The following is a 26,365-nucleotide window of genomic DNA, read 5'->3' as shown; positions in this document are numbered from 1 at the left end:
ACCCTCCACTTATATCAAAGACTTGCATGTTGCTCCTTTTCTTAGACATTAAGTTTTGATACCATTTTTGACAATATCGAACTGTAGATAATATCAGCCTGCCACCAGTTCAGTATTTCAACTTTTGTGGCCTGTTTGTCTCCATCAGAGCCTTCCATGTCACTTATTCTTGTTTTTCATCCTTACATCACATTACCCATTCCTTCAAATCCAAGTACTTCCTTTCATCAAGGTCATTGACAGTCTATCAACTATCACCAGTGGTATTGGTGACTACCTGGTGGGTTAGGGTCCATTTATATTTCGACTCTTGGATTTTCTTCCTCACTGGCTTTCCTTTGTTAGCTATCATTGGATGACATAAGGTCTTTGAAAGAGTATTGCTGCTAAGATTCTTTCTTCACCTCCTGTTTCTCCTCACCTCGCTTCCTTTCCTCCTTCCCATGCCATGCGAGCATCTGTTTATTAAACTAGTTCACCTTCATGTAAAGCTTTTTTTTCATGTCTTTTTGTTAGTCCCAAGAAAACTGGGGATTGTAATCATCAATTTATCTTGCCTCCACTGCTTCATTACACTCCCCAAGTTCACTATGGATTTCTTTCTTGTCCCAAGATGGCAATTTTCCCCAGTGTTGTGGGTGACAAAACTGGATGTCTTTAGTGCCTACCTCCATATTCCAATTTAAATCTTATTTTTGGCTAATTTATCTCTGTGTTGTTTGCCAATTTTGGGGACATCCTTTAGGGCTTGCTTCAGCTCTATATGTATTTTTCTGCATTTTTCAGGTTTTACTCATCCTATTCATACATTGTGGATGTGATTTCATCATTACATGTATGATTGGCTCCTACTAGCTCATTCCAAACAAGATTCAACCACTCACATTCACCAACATATTTCTGTTGGTGGTTAGTGACTGCAAAGTAATTACAAAAAATTTATACATGTTTCAACACCCTTTATTTTCTAACACCTGAAGCTTGCATACATGATGATTACCAACTATAGAGTTATTCATAAGTTACAAGGAAGGATCTTGTAACATTACTAATCATGTCTGAAATGAAGAAAACTTTGTTCTACTGTGTGTTCACCCACTTAAGTAGCTGTATTTGTGATGCACCATTGTATTTTCTTGTATCTTCAAATGCAAATTTTTTGCTTAATTTTTATTAACACTGTTTCTTATCATGTAAAACATCATAAAATGCAGGTTTATATTATGTTTTGCTCTATAGACTTGAGACTGAGAACTTTAAGGTAAATGACTAGTGTGAATATTTCTTTTGTCGTTGTTGTTTTCCCTAGAGATTGACTGGTGGTACTACAGTTGCAGGAACAATGGTTATTGCTCACCAGGCTGGAATTCCTGTGTTTGTGACAGGAGGGATTGGTGGAGTGCATCGAGGCAGTGAAAAAAGTATGGTTTGAGAAACTATTTGTGACTCGTTTAATAAACTTTTCCAAACAGCAGCCGAGTTATTATTACATATTACTTTCTACAGATATACATTGATTTTTCTGAGTTTTATGTAGTTTGAAATTCTTTCAGCTATAATTCTTTCTCAAGCAACTGTTAGGAAACAGTGGTTACATTTCTGTTTTTCTTGTAATTTGAGGATTTCAGAATGTACAACAATTATAAACAAACGCTGAATATAATTTATAAACTTTTACATTATCTTGTTTGTTTTTGTGTTTTTTTTGTCAGTGTGGTTGCAGACAACAAACATGCAATAAGCATTTCAAGTATTTTTGTGTTGTTATTTAACTGCATGTTTCTAAGTTATGTTTTTCTTCTCACTTTTGACATACCAGTTCTTTCCCTTAAATGCTATTCAAATATAATCTGGTGTTTAACTTCCATAATTATGCACAAGATTGAAAGTTCTGAATAGGACATTTCAAGGTTTAATATATATGATTGTAAAGGGCATCCACATAATGTCTGGCAGGTTTGTCAGTGAATTCTTGTTATGTAAAGTTCCTTGAATTGGTGGCTTGCATACATGATATTTACTTAATACTAAGATAAGCAGTCATGAGTATGCAAGCCACCAATTCAAGGAACTTTACATAACAAGAATTCACTCAGATGCTGGAAAAACATAAAGAATATGCTTATTTACTCTGTTAACATAACTGTTAATTTTCAGTAATTTATCTAGGTGGTTAATAACTATTGGAAGTGAGATATCAGTCAACTGTCTTCAATTCAAGTTGTCATTTGATTATGTGGATATAGCAAGTATAACTCTTGCACAGTGTCAGTTTTGAAAGCTATCTAAGGCTTTTAGTACACACATTTTTAGGCTCAATCATGGGCTTTCTTAGCTACCTAGCCCTCTGGTTTTGAAACTGATTCAAATGCCTTCATTTTTTCCATTCTGAAGAATTTCTCTCCACTCTTAAAAATATTCAGTGTTTTATTCATGCTCATTAATTGAAAAATAATTTCTATTACTTTATAGTGCATTAATTGGGAACCTCCACTTTGAGGATTTATCATTTCTTAAGTTTGCTGTTGTACATGGTTTTCTGTGGCTATTTCAGGGAGTTTTCTTAATAGTACATGATGACCAAAGTAGATTTCTCTACTCTTGTGAGTTGTTTTAATGAGTTTCATACTTTGCTGACATTGTGTATATCGTAGTTATATTTTATTATTTTTGTTTCACAAGCCTGTGGGAAAATCAACTGGATATTTTGCACCAAAGCCTAAATAGATATATTATATGAAATGCTGCAAATGTCTATGACCTCTTTAAAAAGATTATTTTTCAGTGAAAGTTAATTTATGTGGCTATAAATACATAATATATGCAATGTTGCTTGTGAGTGGCTTACTTTTGTACTCAAACACTTGTTAAATAGGTTTTTACTTCAAACACTGGGAACAAAACCACCTGGCTTAGTAAATAATTGTTGTGTGTAAAAAGAACCAATGTAGCAGTAAACTGTTGAACATTCAACTGAATACATATGCATGTATTTTCCAAAAATGGACATAAACTTAAACAAAGATGATAATTAAAAATTGTTTAACTTAAAATTATCAATAGGGATTATAAAAAAGTAACGACTTTCTTAACTATTTGTATCATAGTGCAGAAACTAAACAATTAGTAATGTAAGACCTCTTCTACATCATTATTTAAGGTATAAAACATGTGATATACTCTCTGAGACTTGCTCTAAGGCTTACAATTAAATTTAACATTGAAGCCAATCATCTAACTTATGATGTTACTGAGGGGCATGCTAACATTAATTTATTTCTAAAACATGCATGCACCAGTTCAAACCTTTAACAAATAACAAGGAATTCACAGATAAACACTTGCAGAGGCAATAACACTTTTAATGAAGATAAGAAGATAGAACCAAAGAAAGGTATGTTAATGTTGAAACAAATAATAAAAAAACATTTAACAATGAACACTTAACTCTTTTAAACTTGTGTAGTGAAACATATTATACAGGCATTTTATACATATGCTTGGATAATAAGTGAAAACTTTTAACAATGAATATTGCATAATGATAAATCAAGATTTGACATAATAAAAGGAAAAACACCTTTTAACACTGATTCACAAATAAGCAAAGAAATTTTATTCAAAATTAAAGAGAGTGAAACCATTTACCACTAAGATACATAAAGTGAAACTCTTTCCAGTGACTGGCAAAATGAAACCATTTACCTAAACAAAAACAAACCTTAAGCAAAATAATTATACATCCATATGTACATATAGACCAGAGAATGTTTCATTAAAGTATCTACATGTATGCATTGAAGCTTAAAAAAAATAGATTAAAAATATAAAACAAATATTCTTGCACAGCTTACATTGGGGAGTGGTATAATAATTTTGCTTGTTGTCTATTAAGCAATTAGGCTTTGGGAATAATCAGAAACAAGGAATAGAGAAACTACTGGCTAGTTCAACACAAAGATAGCTTGAAGTATCCACAACTTGATCCTTCATACAAAAGCTCAGATTCTAATTTAAGGTTAGGGAAATTTCTTTGGTGGAAAGTTCATTTGAATGTATAGACTAAAGTGGATCTTTGCACGTTGTTAACACCTATAAAGTAGGCTCTGGTATAGCAACTTGTCTACGAGTCTAACCCTATCCGTGTCATGCATGGCATTTATTGAGTTGTATTCAAAATTTTATTGAACCACTATTTTATGAATTTATATCAATAAGTGTGATATCAAATTGTAGATTACACTTTAAATTTTAGTATTATACATTAGTTAATTTTTTAATTTAAAATTAAAAGAACCCACTTAAATATTGATTTTTATGTGTCACTTGGTATGTTGAATGCAGCATTGGTTCAGATTATATGTTTGTGATACTCAAATACAAAGTCTGTGTTGTTTCTTATGACGTGCTAGAATATCAAACAGAAACCTTCTGTTTTTTCTGTTTGAGATGATATTTCATTTACTGAATCGAATGCAATGATTCTTTTTCCATTTTTGGAAAGACATACTTAGGTAAACTTATTTCAGTCTATGACAGGTGAATAACTATTCTTGATGACGAGAAACCCATTTGAAATATAAAATGTATCTCGGAACAGCTGGTATGGGTATTAACACTTTTATTTGATAAGAAGAGAAGAATGTTTCGACCTTCTGAGGCCATCTTCAGGTTAAGAATGATGAGCTGGGAAGGTCAAAACAGTGTTCTCTCCTTATCAGTAAAAGTGTTAATACCCATACCAGCCATACGAAGATGCATGTGAATAATTAGTTTAGCTCAGTATCTCCCCAGTAGCTTTCTCAGAGTAATTGAATTATTCAGGTGCCAAACTCATTTTTTTAAAGTCTGGATTCAAAAAGCTGAGGTAAACTGTTGTGAGTTTGAAATTTCATATTTATTTAGACACGTACAGCTTACTTAATAAGTGTAATAAATTATAATGTAATTCTATGATATTAATAGTGATTTATTGAAATATTGTTATTTCAGAATGCATATTGTAAAACTTAAATTATTTCTTACACATCCTCCACGTGCAAATTTGATAAGGCTTAGCAACCTACAGCAGAAAGGAAATGAATAGAAACTTCATAACTGTAAGATATTATTCTTTACTGTACTTATTTACTTACATTTTTTTGTTTGAAGAAAAATAGGTGCTTAAACTTAGTTGTAAATAGTTATTATGTATATAATATGTTGTAGTTGAAATATGACTGTATTACAAAATACTAGTTCACTAAAACACAACCAAGACAGGTCACTTTGTATGTAAAGGTCAGTCTTATATTTTTGCACATATTCCGTGTATCATGGCTGAAAGGTCACTACAATAAAAATAATAAATGTATAATGTTATGAGAGTTAAGATATTTTGACTAAGCAGTTACATTTTTTGTGTTATAATTTCTTGCCTTTCTGGAACAAAAAAAACAGTTTGTATTCATTTTCTAATTATTTATGGTGGTTGAATAGATTTGGTAGACTTGACCAAAACTTGTAGAGATTCAGTAAGGAAAATAACAGATAAAATACAGTGTTTTCTTTAAAAGCATATTATTATCTGTATGATATAAAGATTTTGCATGTTAAATTTGAAGATTTTCTGATGCATAAATGTATTTTTAATCTTAAAATCTAAATTATTTTGCATGTTGTATAGTCAAGATGCAAAAAGGATAAACAAACTTGGTAATAAAATCTGTTTTGTAAATGAAATTCTTGTAATGTTTAAATCTGGTGGAAACATAGAACACAATTTAAAAGTTATAGCATGAGAACTGTAACAGACACAATAATCACGAGGTTGATCCCTAGGACTGAGCTCATGTTGAAAGAGTTAATATATACTCACTTCTTTGTTTGTAGAACATTTGCACAAGGAACTTGAACTTCCTGATTTTTGGGCTTCCATTCAACCTGTTGCCTGTAGCTGTACTGCCCACTGATATTCCCATTTTAGTTAGCTAGCACTTGCATGCCAGACCATCCGACCTAGCCTCGTCTCTAACTTTCTACCTGATTGTCATAAATACTGTCAAATATCAGGAGGGAGGCATGCATGTTGAAACTGCTCGAGACCTACAATGTAGTGTTTGCTCAAGTTAGGTGATGCTAATCATAGTTTTGACAACTAGCTTTTGTCAAGGTTTCTTAGAGATTTCCTTTGTTTTGCAAGTAACTTAACAGCCGTGGGATGAGTTACAGGGTCTTACTATGTGGATGGTACCTGCTGCCTCCTCCTTTTGAAACTACATTCAACATTTTTGTGCCTTAAAACTGTATTTTATAATGGAACAAAGCTCAGAAAATGTTAAGTAAAATTGTTTACATGTTAAGTATTCAATTCACTTGAGTGAGGATGTTCCTATTGCAACAAAACACAACACTGTGTGCATCACGTGTATATACTTGTTATTGATATCTAAACAACTGTATGTGAATATCATGGATCCCTGATAATTTCATCTTCCCATAAATATTTCAACTCAATCAAGTCGAACATTTTCTATACTACATTAAGAGAAATAGCGTGTAAAAGCATTTTGCTGGAACCATCAGATAAAACAGTGTTTTAAATAAACCGAGATAAAATTACGATTTTATTTCTAACTGTAGTCAAGCCTTTATTACCTTTACTTTTATTTCTTTTGTGGACATTTCTCTAGTTGCTGAACGTTCCAGTGTAAAAATTGAAATGTTCTCTTACTGCTATTAGTACAAATAAACTAGTAAACTGTAATTTCCAGTAATAACTTCCAGATCAAATGTTATAGTTGATCTGATGCTCATCAGTTCTTAATGTTAAGATGTAATCTTTCTCCAGACTTTGCTGATGATTGTTGTGTTCTTCCCCCTCATAGCTCTCGGCTCAGACATACTTCCAGGATAAACAAGTGCTAAACTTTAGTTAGTCCAGAACGGCATACTTTATAGAGGTCTTACCACTAGATTATGAGGGTGATTCTCTCCAAAATTAGAGTTAGGGATTACTATACTCTTTCAACCTCTGATTTTTCACTCTCATGGTCTTTTTAACTCTTAATCAAGTGGAAATCACGCAGTGTAGTGCATACATTGTAATGTGCATCACTTTATCTTGGAAAGAAAGGAATGCCATTTCCTTCTATTCTTCAGGTACTCAACAATCACTACCTTTAATGATCAAATACAAACTCTATAGTGTAATGTATACAGTGTATTTTGCCTCTGTCCAATGGCTCAGAAAAAAGAAATAGTGTCACAACCCCATCAGAAATATTTTAATTATCTGACCACTCTAGCTTTGAAGATGAAACAGTAACTATGTATTACAGTAAATACATGGTGTTTTTTATTACTATATGGGTATTGGAAAGATAAAGTCATTACACTTTTTTTCTGTTGGAAGTCTTGCAACTATGTGACTATCTTAGCTGTGTTTCATAGGTGTCCATTGTCTGGGGAAACAAATTCTAAAAGGTAAAGGCAATGTATGAACAGCATGTCCAGCTCTTCTTGGCTGATTATCTATGGTCAGAACCAGACCTGGGATGAATTTCTCTGGTTGGAAATAGCCTGAGAGTAATGTGGAGACTTCTTGAAGTAGTCCATGTCTCAACAAGTCCCAAAGTCCACATTGAGAAACCTTAGTTGTTGGTTCTCTGAACTCTTCTTCTTGGTCATAGTAGGTACTTCTATCTATAGAATAAGCCACTGTTTCAGTAAAATAATTCCCTTAAACTCAAAATAACAAGCTTGAGCAAGTACACATGCCATCTATCCAGAAACTCCACAATAAATTGAGATGTCATGGCATCAGGATTTCTTTATCTTCTCTACTTGTAGTAATTTCAGATAAAACAAATTTCCCACTAAGTATCAAACAAGTAAACTTGCAATAACAACAGATTCTATCAGAAAATAGGGGAAGAGTTCTATAGTTCATAACTTGATTGAACTTTAAATGGCATGAGAAATATACTGATTGGATAAAGTTAAAGGACTGTGAAAGCAGTCTTTATTTAGACATGACATAGAAACTGTATGTGTAACTACATAGACAAGTGGATGGTCAGTTCTACTGGAGCAATGAATAGCTCTCCATCTTCCCATATTTCAAACATAGTGAAAACCAAGTACAACTGAACAAAGAACTCACTTTCGTTGTCCCATGGTTGACATCACATCATGCCTTCAGTTCTCTGACAGCATCAGTTAATCATAATAAACCAGGATATTTCAGTGCCAATGTGTTTAATCTCCAAACACTTCATAAGATGCTGAAATATCCTTTTAGGCAGAAAACATGTCATCCACTAAGAAAAAAAGAAACAAATCAACCAGAATAAAGTAAAAGTAATATCTTTCTAAATAATTTGTAGCAGAAACAAAAAATAAAGTTATCAAATTCTGTATCAATATAGAAGTTAGAAAATACACGATATACCTGCATATCACGTTTATAACTTTATGGCTGTATGTTGGTGCAGTAGTTATTTTTGCAACTACTTACCGGGATTACAGCTGCTTTGTAATCTGTTCGACTATTTTTTGGATAAGTAGTTAATGTCTGAGACACGATTGTTTGTTGATGAAATAGCACTAGAATATTTTGCTCTGCTATGGCTATTGAAGGTTTGTATTACACATAGTTATGACCAGTTTTTTATAGCATGTGAACTTTGTTTTAACCTTACAAGGTGTTTTTACATGTGTCTTTGCTGTTCAGGAGAAGTAGCTTTTTTATCATTCTTAGGTATAGAGGTTAAGCCATCATAGTTGTATCTGCTTTATTTATAAATACTTGCTTTGTTATAATCCTTAAGTAAGGACATTAAGCCATCTTCTATTTGTCTACTTTATTCAACCGTGGCTGCTTTATTATCATCTTTAGGTATGGACGTAAGTGCTGACCTAACAGAGCTAAGTCGTACACCTTTAACTGTTGTCTCAGGAGGGGTGAAATCTATCTTAGACATAGAGAAGACATTGGAATATTTGGTTAGAGACTTTACTTATTTGTGGGCTTAAAACTTAGTTTACTTTTGTGATTAAAACTCCTTGTCACTCTTTTTAGATTTTTTATCATGCTTATCTTTTAAGTCATAGTGACTAAATATTATTTTTTAAAAGATACTAGTGATTTCATTAAAATGTGAATTATTAAGATTTGGACCTTCTAGTAAACATGTTGATATATCCAACTGAATTTTTGTTATTCTTTTGTCTCCTTGAAGCTTTTTATTGAACATATCAATATTACCCAGGTGAATGGTATATATATAGTTAATTAACATTTAATCTAGTTTTAGCTGTGTGTATATATAATTTGATTATACTGATGAACACGTACATATATTTGTCCATTTCTTCATTTGCTTATATTGAAACTATAATCATTCTAGAAAAGACAGTGATTTTTTTTATAATATTTTTTCTTTATGATGTACTTGAACTTTAAAATGAATATTCATACAAGTATGTCAGTTTTAATGAAATAATTGAGTTATATGGTCTACAAAAAGAGATGATAGTTTCCTTTCTGACAGGAGTTAAGCTTAATATACAACATAAATGTGTGTAAACATCAAATTATCATCTGAATATTAAGTTCATTAAACTTGAAAGATTGTCATTTACCTCAACTTGAATACATAGTATATAACACGGCATTTGGTACTGAGGATTTTACTTAATTTTACTTATAATTGATGTGTATACAGTTTCTGTACAGCTCTGACAGTTCTCTTTTATTAATGCTTTTAAAACCTTCATGCCCTGTTCATATTATGCTGAACTATTTTCGGATAACATTGTGACTTGGATGATAACCCATAACAATGTCATTATGACTGTACTGTATACATAACAGTAATTTTTTCACATAATGACTTTATGACAACTATATTTGTGTCAGTGTGACTACTCTGTATTGTGAGTATAACACTTGATTGTTATTCCATAATGACCTTTTGACTGTACTATATACATAAAACTCAACATTAATATCAGTGTGTTTTATGCAATCTATGGAACACTTGCTTCTACAGTTGGGTGATTTAATAAACTACTTATGAGCAAATATTACACAGACAGGGTTATGGGAACTAACTCATAAAAATTAATGTTTAGGATTATTATTTTAATTATTCCAACAGTCAGTAAATCTAAATCCTGATTACTTTGTCCTGAAGATAACCAACTAATAAAAATGTTAAATGCTCAATAATCCATGTATAATTTTCTGTGACTCTTCTACAGTAACTTTATATCAGGTCATCCCTTAAGTAATGTCCAATTTCAGGTTCAGAAAAAGAGAAAGGATTTCAAACACTTTTAATGTTATTTAATAAATAATGAATATTCCATCATTAATAATTACTTCCTGCCAATGATTCACAAGCTTCTGAATGTCACTTCTATAAAATTCTTGGGGTTTGGAGGAAATGAATGTAGATAGTGAAGTTTTGACATCTTCATATGTTCCAAGCTCTTTTCCATCAAGATAGTTCTGTAAACTTTGGAATGTGCATAATCTTTTATATTAATTTGAATAAACACAAAAATAATGTGACCCAAAGTTGTATCATTTGTTCATTGAGATGTGAATATTTGTTACACTTTGGTAATCACCCCTGCTATTCACATGCTTCAGATAATTCAGGGTTTCCATATAACTTTATTTAGTGTCTTGTGTGTTACTTAGCATTATACAAACACTTTGAATGAACAGCAAGTTAAGACAATGATAAACAAACATAAACTGAATTGGATTAAAATGCACACAGATGCATTGTTGAACATCATTTTAAAAATTATAGGAATTTCCCATAATGATTAAAAATAGGCCATGGATCACCAGAAAAACAATGTTCAATTTGGAAGGTTGAAGTACAGAAAGTACTTTTGTGAAAGATGAAAACATGTATAGAAATGCATGTTGATGACTTGGTAAAGTGGGAAAAATGCTGAACACGTTGGCTGCCATGTGTCCTTCAAGTGATTCACAACCGACTTTTAGATTTGGACCATGCAACACTATTGAATCACATATTACAAGTGGCTTCAATGAACCAATTAAACTTAGTATAGTTACCCATATATATTGTACACCTTGGTTAAGTAAAAAAAAAAATGTTTGTTTAACACTGGGAAAAGAATTATTAGTGTGATTGGTGGCAGCAAACATGTTAAAAGTTTAAACAGGTTGACTAAATGAGGCAAAGTCTGAACTCTGCCAGTGTAGATTGCTATACTTGTGAGTTGTAATTCTCTGAGTTTATATTTAGAATTTTGCTGTTAAAAAAAACCAAACAACTGGGTAGATATTCTATGACATTTTCATGTTCATAGCTGTGGCAGTTGCAGTGGTCTTGTCATATTATTCCAAAGCTAGTAATAATAAAAACTAGATTAATGTTTATATCTCATATTTCTGTCACGTACCCAGTAATGAATATAAAAAAATGAAATGTAAGGATATTCCTAAACATGCTTATCTCTTCTCATACTGATAGCTTTTACTTTATTACAAGGATTTTTTTTTCTCTTTTGCCACATTGAGTATTGGTCTGGTTTTTTCTTTGCTCGCTCCGATCTTTTATACCCCACTCAATTACCCACAGTGATATTCATCTTGTGGTACACTATGTTGGAATGCCTTCTTTTGTGGTACTATATACAAGCTTCTTATTCAGATTTTTCCATAAAGTATCACTGATGTGTTTCACAGTATTACAGTTGTTCAGAGATACTTTAAAGGTTATCGGTGTTATGTGGTTGATTTCGTAATAATTAAAAGATTTTTTTTTAATTCCAATTGGCAAGCCAATTTAGTGTATAAATCCATGGATGATTATTTTCAGTGCAGTAACAAATCATCTCTCCTATCTTACCTCTGATATCTAATATTGCACAATAACAGGGGAGAGGAAATTATTCTAAGTTGAGACAATCAGTGATTTTATTCTTAGTTAAAGTGGAGCCACATATTTGGTTTTGTGGTGGTTCTCTGGGGGGTTCTGAAGCTGTAATTGAAATTGAACCTAGACAATCTGAAGATAATTTAGTTTCACCTTTTCCTGTGCTTTTTTAATGTCTTTTGGCTTTTCAGTATCTCTGTGGGATAATGGTGAATTTGCAGTACTGTGGTCCAGAGTTTGTTTATTTCTGGTGGACGTGGCAGATGACCAAATGTTGCTTTGCTTTAACAAAACAAATTTATTTAACAAAACATTGCTCCAGTCAACAGTAATTAACAATCTTTAAATGACCTATAAAAAAAAAAAAGAGAGAAGCCACTTTGGGATAATACCTTTTCTGTTGGTTCATTTGTTTGTTTGTTTTTGAATTTTGCACAAAGCTACTTGAGGGCTATCTGTGCTAGCCGTCCCTTATTTAGTAGTGTAAGACTAGAGGGAAGGCAGCTAGTCATCACCACCCACCACCAACTCTTGGGCTACTCTTTTACCAACGAATAGTGGGATTGACCGTCAATTATAATGCCCCCATGGCTGGGAGGGCGAGTATGTTTGGTGCGATGGGGATGCGAACCCATGACCCTCAGATTACGAGTCTCACACCTTAACATGCTTGGCCATGCCAGGCCTGGTTCATCAAGAGTGTGTAATGTTTTTGGCCTTTCCTTGGTTGATTTTGATTCTGCACCTTACTTGATAGTTGAAAGGTCTGGGAGTGAATGTTTTAGTTTTCACTCCATCCAGAGATATCATGGTTCATGCTGTAAGGTTTATTACTCAGTTACCTGAAGGGATAGTTATATCTTGTCTGAGATGTTGTCAGAACTTCATGATTTAGCCTACTGCTTCCAAATGTAGGCATTTTTTTACTCTAAAATAATACAATTACTTCTAGATTTTCAGATTTCTGAGGTGGGGTGAAGATAACCTTACTAGATGAATGTCTTCTAATGGAACAGGATAAATTTATGGATTTACAACTCTTAAAATACATCATTTTGTTTTCCATTCACCTCAGTTTGTTAAAAGACTCTCAGGATCATCAGCTTCCTTTATGACAAGTTGGATCTATTGTTAGTATGCACTTGAAGGTTTTCCACCTCCTGCAGATAATTGGGATTTAGAACTTAGTTTTAAGGCTATATAATACCTTATAATGGTTTTGAGGTAGTGAGAGGGCTGTTTTACTTCCATTGTTGGTTTTGAGGTAGCGAGAGGGTTGTGTTGCTTCCATTGCTTTATGCACATACCATTCTATGGATAACTGATTTCTGTTGGCACCATCTCATCAGTTGTCATCATCTACTTTCAGTAACAATCAAGGCAGGCTTCATTTTCAGGGCTGAAACATCTATTCTTGCTCCAGTTCAGTGTATAATCAATTTGGATATTTTTTATTTTTCCTGTCATCTCTCAGTTGGGCTCAGCTGATTCCCATCCAGCTCAATGCTGTGGACTGGGACCTCCAACTTCTACTCACCTCTTCTTTTTCTTCTTGGAATGCAGACATCATCTGAATCCCTCATGTCTTTGGGATGAGGGTGCAAGAGATCCTCTCAATGGTTTTTATGTGATCAAGGAACCATAAGCATAGATTTATTGAATTCCTTAGTTTCCATAGTCAGGATTATTCTTCAATATCTTGAGAGTTTAAGTATGGATGCTACTGTGTATGGGTTTTTCTACTGACACCTCATCCATCTTTTCACAAGTGCATAAACCAGTAGTCAGGATTTCCAGGGTATGTGCACAGATAATTAAGTTTTGGTCCTTCTTCCTTTTCAGCAGACAATTCCTCATGATGTGGGATTATTAAGGAGAATATTTTCAGGCTTCACTCTGACAATTCTATGGTGGTGTCTTGTGTTTCTCATCAAAATTCAAATACAAGGAGTCCTGGACCAAGGGAAGGCATAAAGTTGTAATCATATCCTATCATGATGAAATGAATGCATCCACTTTCAAAGCCTGAAAATAAGTTGGTTGGGTGGTTTATTTAGTGTTTAATGGCACAACGCAGCTAGGCTATCTGCACCAAACATCCAGTAAAAAGGTAAAAGTAAGAGTAAATGTAGTGAAATTCATAAAAGGAAATGAAGGTGAAACAAAACAGCATTTAAAAACATAAATCGCATAAAACCAATGTTGACATCCAGTCTACAATGTTAAGAGAGAAACCACAGCAAGAAAAGTTGTAAAGAACTTTCTGTAACATAATGGTAACTATCATAACCCACCAGGAAGACTAACAGGTAAGTACAAGAACCATCCTTTGTCACTACAAGTTGGCCTTTCCACTCCTGGTTCCAGGTTATGTGTCATTGTGGCCATTTTCTAAAAGTAAAGCAATAAAAGTTTTAAAAGATATGCAGCAAAATTGTAATAATAACTCTCCAGGATGACTAAAGGGTAGTTCAAACGGATAGTTTAAATAGCAGCATGAATCACCTGAACTTGGCCTTTACAGTACTGGTGTTCAGTTATTTAATGTTACGGCCATTTTCTAATTTCAAATCGAACTAGAGGGATTGTGATTCTTACAAGGGAACTACATTAAAAAAAGGTTTAATATATAAATTTAAAACACTTAAATGACATTAAAAAGATTAATGGCCTTTAAGAAACTAAAAACTTTATCAAGGGGGACAGTGTCACGATCACCAATAACACTGTCTAACATTATGGACAAACCTTGGGACAGAACATATTTAAAATGGTCCCGTCGTTGCGACTCTCACTAATGGCAGGAAAGTAATGTGTGACTTATAGTGATCCGAGTGTTACATAGACGACACATTGGTGCATCAGTTTCAGATAAAAGAAAACAATGAGTTAAAAAACTGTGACTAATGCATAGACTAGTTAGAACAACTTCCTCCTTCTGATCCTTACGGAAGCAAGACAGCCAAAATCCAATATAGGGTTTTTATTTGGAAAAGCTTGTTTTTGCGTTGCTCACTCCAAGTCGACTGCCAGCTGGCATGGAGCCGAACCTTAAATACAGGACTGTAGTCCATGTATGGAATAGACATAGTTGCGATAGTGCCAGAGCAGATAGACTTAGCTGCAGTGTCCGCGAGCTCGTTCACGTGAATACCAACATGACCTGGTATCCAGAAAAACTGGTTATAAGTAGATGTTAATGAGAAACGGGCCAGTTGTTTTTGAATATCAGTGAAAACAGGGTGTGAACCAATGTGAAGCGATTCCAGGTCCAGTAGAGAACTAAGCAAGTTAGTATAAATAGTGCAGTTGGAGTACTGCTTAGCTTCAATATGATCCAGGGCAAGCAAAATTGCATACAGTTCAGCAGTGAACACAGAATCTGCAGAGGGGATTCTGTGCGCAACTGCTGGACCACAACAAACCATGGCAGAGCCCACAGAGTCACTGGGTTTGGAACCATCCATATAAATTGGAATGGAAAGATCCTTAGAAAAATGTTCAGTAAATAAAAGACAGTACTTCCGATCAGGAGTATCTTCTTTTCTCAAATGACTTGAAGAAAAGTCACATTTGGGGACTGTAGGAAGCCATGGTGGGATGGGCTGACCAGTGGATTCAGCAATGTTATCCAAGGACAGACTCAATTCATCCAACTGTGCCTGGATACAAAGGCCAAAAGGAGCAATGGCAGACTGTATGTTCGGGAAAAGCATGGCCCACTGAGGAAGGAAAACACAACCCCAGGTGGGATGCTTTAGTAAGGAACGAAGTTTCGAAGAATACAGTAAAGACAATTGTAAATGGCAAAGGTGCAAAGAAGATTCATGAGATTCTACATATAAGCTCTGAACTGGGGAGGTGCAAAAAGCCCCAGTGCAGAGTCAAAGTCCTTGATGATGAATAGGGTCCAACATTTTTAAGACCAAGGGTCTGGCAGAGCCATAGACCAGTGATCCATAGTCGAATTTTGATTGAATTAGAGAACAATATATCTTTAACACAGAACATCGATCTGCTCCCCAACTGGTGGTAGAAAGGACACGGAGGATGTTCAGTGCTCTTCTGCATTTGACCTGTAGCTGCTTAATGTGTGGTATAAAGGTCAGCTTGCGGCCAAAGATAAGCCCCAAGAACTTGGTCTCATGGACCACATGCAGCAAAACTTCACTGATACAGTTCAGGATCAGGGTGAATACCTCATTTGGCAGCAAAGGTGCATGTAAAAAATTTTAGAGAGAGAAATTAAAGCCGTTTGTTATGGTCCACTTCAGTACACGATTGAGGGCAGTTTGTAGTTGCCACTCAATATATCTCATGTTCAACGACTGACATGAGATGTGAAAGTCATCGACATAGAGCCCGTTTGCAACAGTGAGAGAGAATTGTTCAGTGATGGCAGTAATCTTTATACTGAAATGTGTGACACTCAAAACACAGCCCTGAGGAATGCCATGTTCATGTAGAAAAGTACGGGAAAGTGTCAAACCGACACGAACTTGGAATTCCTTGTCCATTAAAATAAGTTTAATAAAAATGGGTAAATGCTATACCTCCATGTTGTGTCATAAGCCTTCTCAATGTGAAAGAATATTGATACAAGATGTTGTTGTATGAGAGAGGCTTCTCTGATTGACGTTTCAAGTTGAATCAAGTGGTCCATGGTAAAGTCCTATCATTAGAACCCACACTGGATGGGTGAGAGGAGGTTGTTTGATTTGAGGAACCAAACAAGACGAGCATTTACTATTCTTTCTAAGGTTTTACAGAGACAGCTCATCAAAGTAATTAGATGGTAGTTTGAAGGAATCTTGGGATCTTTCTCAGGCTTAAAGAAAGGTAAGATAATAGCCTGGTGCCAAGAATATCAAGAGAATCAGGGGAGAGGTGGTGCAGAATGTCATAGTGTACATCATCTGGTCCAACAGATGTACTGCCAGACTGATGAAGGGCCAGTTTCAGTTCCACCAGTGTAAAGGGAAGATTATAGTCAGAGAGAGAGTCAGTTTGAAAGAGAAGAGGTGAATGCTTTGCTCGAGTCTTCATGGCCAAGAAGGTGGAGGAACAAGCAGAAGTGCTAGATACCCAGCAAAAGCTCTCATTTATAGTATCGGCGATGCTCCAGATATCAGTTACTTATTGGCCATCAGAGAGTAAGATCAAGAGGTGGACAAAATTGTAGTACCCACTGACCTTTGGAACCCTGTTCCATATGACTTTGGAACTGGTGTTAGAAGATATGCCAGTTGTGAACTTGATCTGAGATTCCTTTTGGCTTTGATGTCTTAACCACCTAGCATGTGCACGGGCCTGCTGGAAAGCAATGTGGTTTGAAAGTGTGAGATATCTACAGAAAGTATCCCAGGCCCATTTTTGAGCCTTCCATGCCATGTAGCAGGTAGGATTCCACTACGGACAAGGATATAGTGGAAAATGTGTCAAGGTTTTTGGAAAACATCGAACAGCTCCTTGTATAATACAGTCAGTTTCTGCTGCCACACACTCATCTATTGATGGCTGACAGATGATGACAGGATCAAGTTCTGGAAGAGCAGTAAAAGTGGACCAGTCTGCCTGATCCAGCTTCCACCGGGGCACGTGGATTTGGTGGCATCGACCATGGACAGTATCTCTCAAAAGTATAGGGAAATGATCTCTGCCTTGTGGATTATTGTCAACCCTCCATGAAAAATGGAATAATGGGAGAATAATGAAGGGGAAGAAACTGAGAGATCAACAGCAGTAAAGGACTGACTAGGTACTGGTTCTTCTAAAAAGGAAAAGGTTGTGATCAGAGAGCACACACGCTAAGAGCTACTCCTTCTATTAATAACAGCAGTTCTCCAGAGGGGATGATGTCCATTAAAGCTCCCCAGGATTAGAAAGGGAGACGGCAACTGTTCAATGAGAGCATCAAGGTCTGATTGATCATATGTCTCTTCAAACGACAAGTAGAGAGAACAAAGAGTGATGGTGTGACCCAAGGAAACAAGGATGGCTACGGCCTCCAAGGGTGTGTTCAGTGACAAAGACAGGGTGGGCACATGCTGATCAACCAACAGTGCCACCCCTCCATGTACCTCAACAGTTCCATTGTATCAAGGTGGCCATTTTTAATGACATGTAGGGGAATTGGCTGGAGAACCTTTCTGTTTATGACCACGTCTTTTTTCCTTACTGCCCTTATTCAGGGGAGGTGTATTGATTTCCATGGATCCTGCCCTGGGCTGATTGGACAGGTCTTTATTGTTGGAAGGGGATTCCAGTGACTGAGGACATGAACAAATGATTGTTTTACAACTTTGGATGGGATGTATCCAAAGAAATGCCTGTACCTGGAACCAAAGGATGTAGATCTTAGTGTTTGTTGGAATGTATGGGAGAAACAGAGATGGATGTTGAAGTTGATTCATTAACTTTTTTAACCATGGACGTCAAAAGACTTTTCATTTGTTTTGAGAACGATTCTCTTGGAGGTACAGAGAGATCTGTCTGCACTTCCGCTGTAGTTGTGGAATGAAGTGCAACAGCATATGTCCAAGTGGTGGACAGCAATTTCTGAGCCTCAGAATAAGTAATGTTATGAGTCATTTTCAAATGCTGCACCTCTTTTTCCTCCAACTATTTAGAGCATTAACAAAAGTAGGAAGGATGAGAACCATTGCATTTGACACAATGTGGGTCTGTTTCACACTCATAGGCATCGTGGTCCTTGCCACCACAATGAGCACATGTCAGGGAACCATAACATGATGTCTTTGAGTGACCGAATCTCTGACACTGGAAACATCAGAGAGAGTTTGAAATATTTGGCTGTACCCTGCAATTTAGATAACCTGCCTTAATGGTGGCAGGTGCACATGGTGATGTAAATGTCAAAACAAGGATATTTGTCAGCAGTGTAACTCCATTTTTGTGAGTGGAGATGCACCTCACTGCAGAAACTCCTTGAGTGGAAAAACCAGTGAGAATCTCTGACTCGGGGAAGTTCTTCAAATCCCTTTCAACAACAGCTCCTCATGATGAATTCAAAGTAGCATGAGGTGTAACCTCAATAGGTATATCACTAATTACCTTTAAATTCAAGAGGAGTTCACTGTGTTGGGATGTGGATGTTTCAGCCAATATGTCTCCAGATCGAAACCTTTTTACTGACTTTAGAGAGTCAGCAAGTCCCTCCAGTCCCTTCTGAATAAACAAAGGGGGACATTTGCCCTAAGGGTTTCTCTGAAAGAGAATATAGGATGAGAAAATGTGGTACAACTGGTGGTACAGATGTTGAAGATTGCTGATCAGAGTCTTCAAGATGTGGTCGTTTACCTATTGACTGTTTTTCACTATTTTATTTAAATTTTTATTTGGAGGATCCATAGGAAAAAAGGAAATTTCAATGCCCACTGACCCCACTCACAATTGAGCCCTACGAGGGGATGCACTACAATGTCAAGCAAGGACACTGCAGCAACGCCAGGGTTTCGTGAGCACTATACCCAAACACCAGCATCAGACACAATGTCCACGACACCTGTTGAGAACTTCCAACACTGTTACTTGATTGACCCAAGGGAGGCCACCTATCTACAGGAATTCAAGGCCAAAGTGTTAGGGTTTGACTCCTCAACCACCAGGATCCTCTTTTCCCCTTCACAGGCCACCACACATGGCAAACACATGGATGGATGTTTAGAACCCAAAGGAGATAACCTGCCCTGGAAGGTCCTCTCACCACGTACAAGAATCCATGCTGAGGGGCTGAAAATAAGGCACTTGAGATCAAATTGCTAATAGATGGGGAGCCCAAAGGTAGGTCAACCCACCAATCAGAGTTTCAAAATGAAAGCAAATACAACAGAACCTTACGGTGTATCATCTGTTCTGTTTGTATTGAAAGAGTCAACCTTCAGTTGCAGGGGTATCACTCATGGAACATGACAAGCTAGTAGGATAAGTTAGGAACAGTTCTGAGAAAGGAGGCACTTGGTTCAGGATTCCTTGTTTCTGAATTTTGGATCTCCTTTCTCAGGACCATTCCTAACTTATCCTACTAGCTTGCCATGTTCCATGAGTGATATCCCTGCAATGGAAGGTTAACTCTTTCAATACAAACAGAACAGATACTGCATTGTAAGGTTCTGTTGTATTGGCTTTCATTTTGCAACTCTGATTGGTGGGTTGACCATTCCTTGATCTCCCAAACTATTGGCAATTTGATTTCCAGTGCCTTATTTTCAGGCTTTGGCAGTGGATGTATTCATTCCATCATGACTGGATGTGATTACAACTTTAGGCCTTCCCTCCACTTTGTTATCCATGGAACTAAATATGATTTGTTCCATCCCATTGTTTGGTTCTGTTGATAGCACTGTATTGGCTGCTACATCTTGATGTCTGTTTCTACAGTACCTTTCAAAGTGTTTATCTCTTCTACTACTACTTATACTGTCTCTGTGGAGGCAGCCATTATCTAACATGGTGCATTTATTGATCCGAAACCTCAAGCTTCAGCCATAGAGGTCATGCAGTCCTTCACGTGACATCAAAGTTTAATTTATAAGGTTTCCGTACACCTATCTCAATTTTTGCTTAATTCTGAAATGAACATTTATCAACAGAAATGGCAATGATGTATTGAGAGGAGCATGAACCCATTTTGATCAAGAGTATCAACCAAACTCATTTTTTTGGCCTGATCTCTTGACATAGGTTTTTGCACCTTCCACAGTTATCATGTTTAAGGTGGCAATTACCATCTTATACTTGCAACTATATATTCTTCGAGTCCCCAGTACTCCTCAATTTCTTTAAGTCACTTTTGGTCATTAGTCCCAAATAACCATTGCAGTATCTAACAAGTATATTAAGATTATGTTACATGTTCTTTCTCAACATCTGTTTGTAATCAAAGTGTTATATGCCATGAATTCTATTCATCTGAATATTTATTTTTCATGGCTGCTTACCTTCAGACATCAATGACCAGATTTGTGCAATTTGTCCCCACCTTTACCTCAGACATGTGTTGCTACTCTCTATTCCACTACTACACTGGGAGTGCAGACAGATCTTTCCATGCCTCCAACAGAGTCATTTGCAAAAAATCTTAAAATTTTGTGCCTTCCATAATTAAAAATGTTGATGCATGTATGTCTACTTCCATCTCTGTCTCCTACCACTACTTCCAGTGATGGCCCACTTTCACTTCCTTCATATTCAAATGTTTCTTTGGGTCTGTCCTCTTCTGTATCCCCAAAAAGTAAATCAACCATTCGTTCATGCCCTCAGTCATTGGATTCTTTATTCACAGACAGAGATCTGCCTCCTTGACCCAGGGCAGGATCTAAGAAGGTTGATAGATCTTCATCCAATAAAGAAGAAAGTGTAGTTGCAAACAGAATATCCCCCCCCACCTTTTCCTTCACATAAATAACAACAATGGCCACCCTGATCCAGTAGAACTAAAAATCTATTATGCCCCTATATGATCAAAACTAGATTATTGGTCTCTTGCCTGTGGCTCTGCCAGGACTTCTGCCTTAAATGTTGAACCCTGTTCAACATAAGGGACTTTGGCTCTGCACAGGGGCCTTCTGCACTTCTCCAATCCAGAGTTTGTACATGGTGTTCCATGAACTCCCTCTACACCTTCGTCATTTGCAACTGTCTTTAATATATGCTTTGATTCTTACCACAGCATTCCAAATGGGTTGTGTTCTCCTTCATCAGTGGGCCACACATTTCATAACAGACAGTCTGCCACTGTTCCTTTTAATCTTCATCTCCAGGTGCAGTTGGATGAATTGGCTCTATCTCTGGATGACATAGCAGTATCTACAGATCAGGTCATCCCACCATGGCTAATTACTATCCCCAAATGTGACATTTCTTTGAGTCATCTGAAGAAGACAGATACTCCCAGTTGGAAGTATTGTCTTCTGTTTGCTGAACATCTTTTAAACCATCCTTCCATTCCCATTTTTACAGATGGTTCGAAATCAGATGAGTCTGTGGGCTCTGCCATTATTTGCTGTGATTTGATTGTTGCACACGGAATTTTGTTTACTGTTTCTGTGTTTACTGCCGAATTATACACCATTTCTCTTGCCCTGCATCACATAGAAGCTATGCAGTATATGAACTGTACTGTTTATACTGATTCACTTAGCTCTCTGTTATCCATGGAATTGCTTCCTCTCAGTTCTAACCCTATTCTTGCTGGTATTCAAAACTTACTAGCCCATCTTTCTTTAACATTTACTTCTATCCGGTTATTCTGGATACCAGGCCATGTTAGTATTCGCAGGAATGAGCTTGCTGACACTACAGCTAAATATATCTGCTCTGGCACTATCTCTGCTGTGCCTGTTCCATACATGGACTGTGGTCCTGCATTTAAGACTCGGGTCCATACCAGTTGGCAGTGGAGTTGGAGTGAGCAATGTGAAAACAAGCTTTTCCAAATAAAACTCTCTGTTTGGCTTTGGCCATCTTACTTCCATAAGAATCTGAAAGAGAAAGTTCTCCTAACAAGACTACATATTGGTCACAGTTTTTTAAATCATCATTAATTTTTTTTATCTGAGACTGATACACCAATGTGTTTTCTGTGTGACACTCAGGTCACAGTAAGCCACATTTTACTGTCTTGCAATCGTTATAACTCTCAACGACAGTACCATTTTAAACACGTTCTGTCCATAGGTTTACCCATAATGTTGAACAGTGTCATTGGTGATGGTGACACTGTCCACCTTACAAATATTTTTATTTTTTTAAAGGCCATTGACCTTTTTAACACTATTTAAGTTTTTAATTCATAAATTAGACCTTTTTTATGATTCCTTTTTGAAGAACAACTAGTTCAATACAAAATTAGAAAATGATTGTAACGTCAAGTAACTCAAAACCAGGACTGGAGAGGCCAACTTCAGGTGACTAACACTGATGTTTGTACTTACCATTAGTCATCCTGGCAAGTTATGACCATTCAATTTATGCTACAAAATATTCTTTTAAACTATTATTAATTTAATTTTTCTCTTACTGTTGTACACTGGATATAAATATTGATTTCACACCATTTATGTTTTAATTCAAAAATTCAACTTTGCTTTGTATTACCTTGATTACTTTTTTACAAATTTTACTACTTTCAACTTTTTACCAGATGTTTGACACAGATAGCGTAGTTGCTTTGTATCATAAAATGCTAAAGCCACCCACCTGGAATGTTTTTTCAGATGTCTCTAGAAATGGTACCTACTTAGGAGCCTACTGGTAATACTGGTTCAGTTTTGATGCTCAGCTCTCAGGTTGAGTTAAGTTTAGCCCCTCTTTTTTGATCTTAAGTTCCAGGTGAAGAGTATACCTGTTCTGGATGAAGTGTGGTTCTCCCACTATGGTGCCAATCTTCTATTGACACACTCATGATCTATGCACTTGTTTTATATATAGATAATTCCCTCACTGCTCTTCACCTTATCAGTGTGAAGGTAAGTATGTTCTGGAAGTTAACATTTTTCTAAACTGAAAATGTATTTCCAATAATTCTTACCTCACTTCACTCTCCTGCCCTTACTCGCCACTAAGAGTCAGTTTCGGAGACTGGAATGGTGTCATTCTTGAAAAAGCAATAACATTGTCTGAATGAGTGGGCACTGATGTAGGTATAGAAGGTTGTGAGATGAATATTGCTGAGGGCAATTGAGTGGGGTATAAAATTTTGACTGGAACAAGCAAGAAAACGTCAGACCAGTACATAGATGGGCAAAAGAAGAAACCTATGCTGTTAAATAATAGTTATCAGTTTGTGAGGAGGTAAATATATATGGTATTAGAAATGGATTTTCAATTAAGGAAAATGTTAGCTTTAGGCCCTTTTTCTCAAAGTAGGGATACTTTTGTAGCTGTTATTTTCCTGGGGCAGCATTCCTCATGTTGGAACTGTCTTCAGCAATCAAGGACAACCATATAACATCACTGTGATAACTTTATATGTGTATTCTGTTTTGTAAACCCAAGACATTCCTAATTTATTGTCTTCATGACTGTTTTGTGTTGGCTTTAATAACACTGAACAACCTCCATGTTGTGACTTTCCTTTAGACCTACTTGAACACTCAACAATACAATGTTTAAGTTACTCTTTACTGTCTATATAACACTCAATATCAATGTTCTTGTGATAGTTATTTACCAACTTAAGTCTTTTAACCCATAATTTTTGCATATTCTTCTGTAATTGTTTTCTTTATGTCCTAGTAGTTATTACCATACCTTTTATAAAATTTTCAGACTATTTATAAAAGGTAGATAATAATATGGTTTGGAATAGTTTTCAGATAAAGTGTCACTGTCTTATAGGTAAATCAGGTAAATAGTGGCACACCTGTGGATCTTTGAATTAGATGTAATACTCCACGGACTTTCCCTCCAGGTGCTTTTTCAAGGAAACTTATCTAGGCTTAAATTTGCACTAACCTTTCCACTGATTCACCCTATGATTCTAACCATTCTGTATGTCAAGGTAAGTTACCATCTTAGAAGTTAACATTTTCCTAACCTGAAAATGTATTTTCGATATACACATCTATGCATATTCGCACCCAATTTCTCCAATTCCGGTGCATTTTGTTTGTGCTTCGTACATGAATGATGTGATATACAGTGCAAGTGCTTAAGGGGAGTCACACAGTAACAACGAGATAATTAAATGCATTGGCTACTGCTTTTTTGGCCAACAACAGATCAGTAACAACAGCTGTCCTTCAACATCTGCAGTGGTTTAAAATATAATACTAAGATGTTAGTAGACTGTGACTTCTTGTTTTTGAAGTTACAGGTACAAGCCTAGTTAAATAATTGAATAATGAAGCTCTTTTATTAGTTGGGTTATTAAACCCAGGAGGACATGTGAAAGTAACAGAAAATGACACAGCATTTCCCATCATGCTTTACATTAATTCTTCTGCATGTTCTTTTTCTCTGTGTGTTTTGATAGCTTATTCTTCATCGTTGTGTGTAATCTATCCAGGAAACCTTAGGGGTTAGTGTGGTCACTTATGGACCCTCTCGAAATTTTCCTGCATTTTTCGCACCTGATAGTGGATTTCTTGCTCCTTATAATGTAACAACGCCTGAGGAAGCTGCAAAGCTAATTAGTAAGTACATGCAATCTGGAATTTGCTTTTGTACGTCTTGCTATTAACAAAAGCTCTATTTGTGGTAATTGATCGTTATTGGGTAAATAAGTAAGAGAGAACAAAAAGATCGGTAAACAAGTAAAACTAAGATAACAAGATTATATCTGAGAAGTAAATTATAAAGTTAGAATATATTCATTTCTGTTGTTGTTAATTAAACAAAAATCATAATGTGGCAATAAATAGGTCTTGGATTGGAACTACTTAGGTTCAAGACATAGGGATAGTAAAATAAGAAAAATGACCAGTGAAGAATAAGAGCAACAATTTACTTTCTTTTGTGATACTGGTAACAGTTGTGGAAATAACAAATAAAAGAAATATACCCAAGATATTAAGTTGTTTTATTATAGTATAACTAGGATTATATCATAAGATCTGTAAGAGAATTAAATGAAAAGGTAAAAATCTGAGATGATAAAATTATTAAGTTTAAACAGAATTCTTTTGTGAGAGCTCCTTTAGTTTAAACAGGACTATTTTTGTGTGTAGGCTAGTTTAGTTTAAACATAATTTTCTGTAGGGTGATGTAACAGACAAGAAAGTTCCATATGCTAAAAGATTCAAGATAAGTTGTTTCGGTTTGTTTTGAATTTATAACAAAGATATGTAAGGGCTATCTGTGCTAGCCATCCCTAATTTAGCAGTGTAAGACTAGAGGGAAGGCAGCTAGTCATCACCACCCACTGCCAACAAATAGTGGGATTGACCATCACATTATAACACCCCCACAGCTGAAAGGGCGAGCATGTTTGGTGTGACAGGGATTCAAACCCGCAACCCTCTAATTACGAATCGAGTGCCTTAACCATCTGGCCAACTTAAGATTGTAAAATAGTATAATTGTAATATGAATGATGTCATGGGAGGGAAACAGATCTAAGTGGTGGGTGGAGATGTTACCAATAACTTGGGATTAGAAACTTGTAGGTTGAGTATCATTGATATCTACTGGTAATAAAATAACAAAGTACAAGAAAGAAGTAAATAAGATAAATTTGAAATGAGAATTAATATTGTTTAATGTTTTTTTATGTTTCACAATTGGATCTGTCATCAGTTGATATCAAGAAGTTTTAAAATAACCACTGTTGAACTTTCATCATGGATTGTTTTAATTTTTTGTCTAGATTTATTATTGGAAGTACCAGTAATTTTAATTTACCAGTAGCTTCTTCATTTGTTTTGTTCTATTATGCACATAAATGAATAAACAAAATGTAATTATTTCAAGCTGGATTTGGTTTTGTTTTTCTGTTA

The 26,365-nt window shown here is 35.6% G+C and overlaps 1 protein-coding gene across 5 annotated transcripts in view; it reads left to right on the top strand.

Annotated features, from left to right (window-relative positions):
- The window catches only part of LOC143223603 (uncharacterized), a 237,980-nt gene that overhangs the window by 21,879 nt on the left and 189,736 nt on the right, over window positions 1-26,365 (top strand). For all 5 annotated transcript variants that reach the window (XR_013012976.1, XM_076451759.1, XM_076451757.1 and 2 more), the window contains 3 exons: window positions 1,310-1,421; window positions 8,879-8,985; window positions 24,937-25,063. Coding sequence is in view for 4 of the 5 variants with exons in the window: in XM_076451759.1 (XP_076307874.1) it covers window positions 1,310-1,421; window positions 8,879-8,985; window positions 24,937-25,063 (346 nt within the window). In the remaining variant the exon portion in view is untranslated. The remainder of the gene's footprint in view (window positions 1-1,309; window positions 1,422-8,878; window positions 8,986-24,936; window positions 25,064-26,365) is intronic.

The sequence above is a fragment of the Tachypleus tridentatus genome, chromosome 8, assembly GCF_004210375.1.
Source record: "Tachypleus tridentatus isolate NWPU-2018 chromosome 8, ASM421037v1, whole genome shotgun sequence".
NCBI lineage: Eukaryota > Metazoa > Arthropoda > Merostomata > Xiphosura > Limulidae > Tachypleus > Tachypleus tridentatus.
This window is presented reverse-complemented; position numbering and strand designations above follow the sequence as displayed.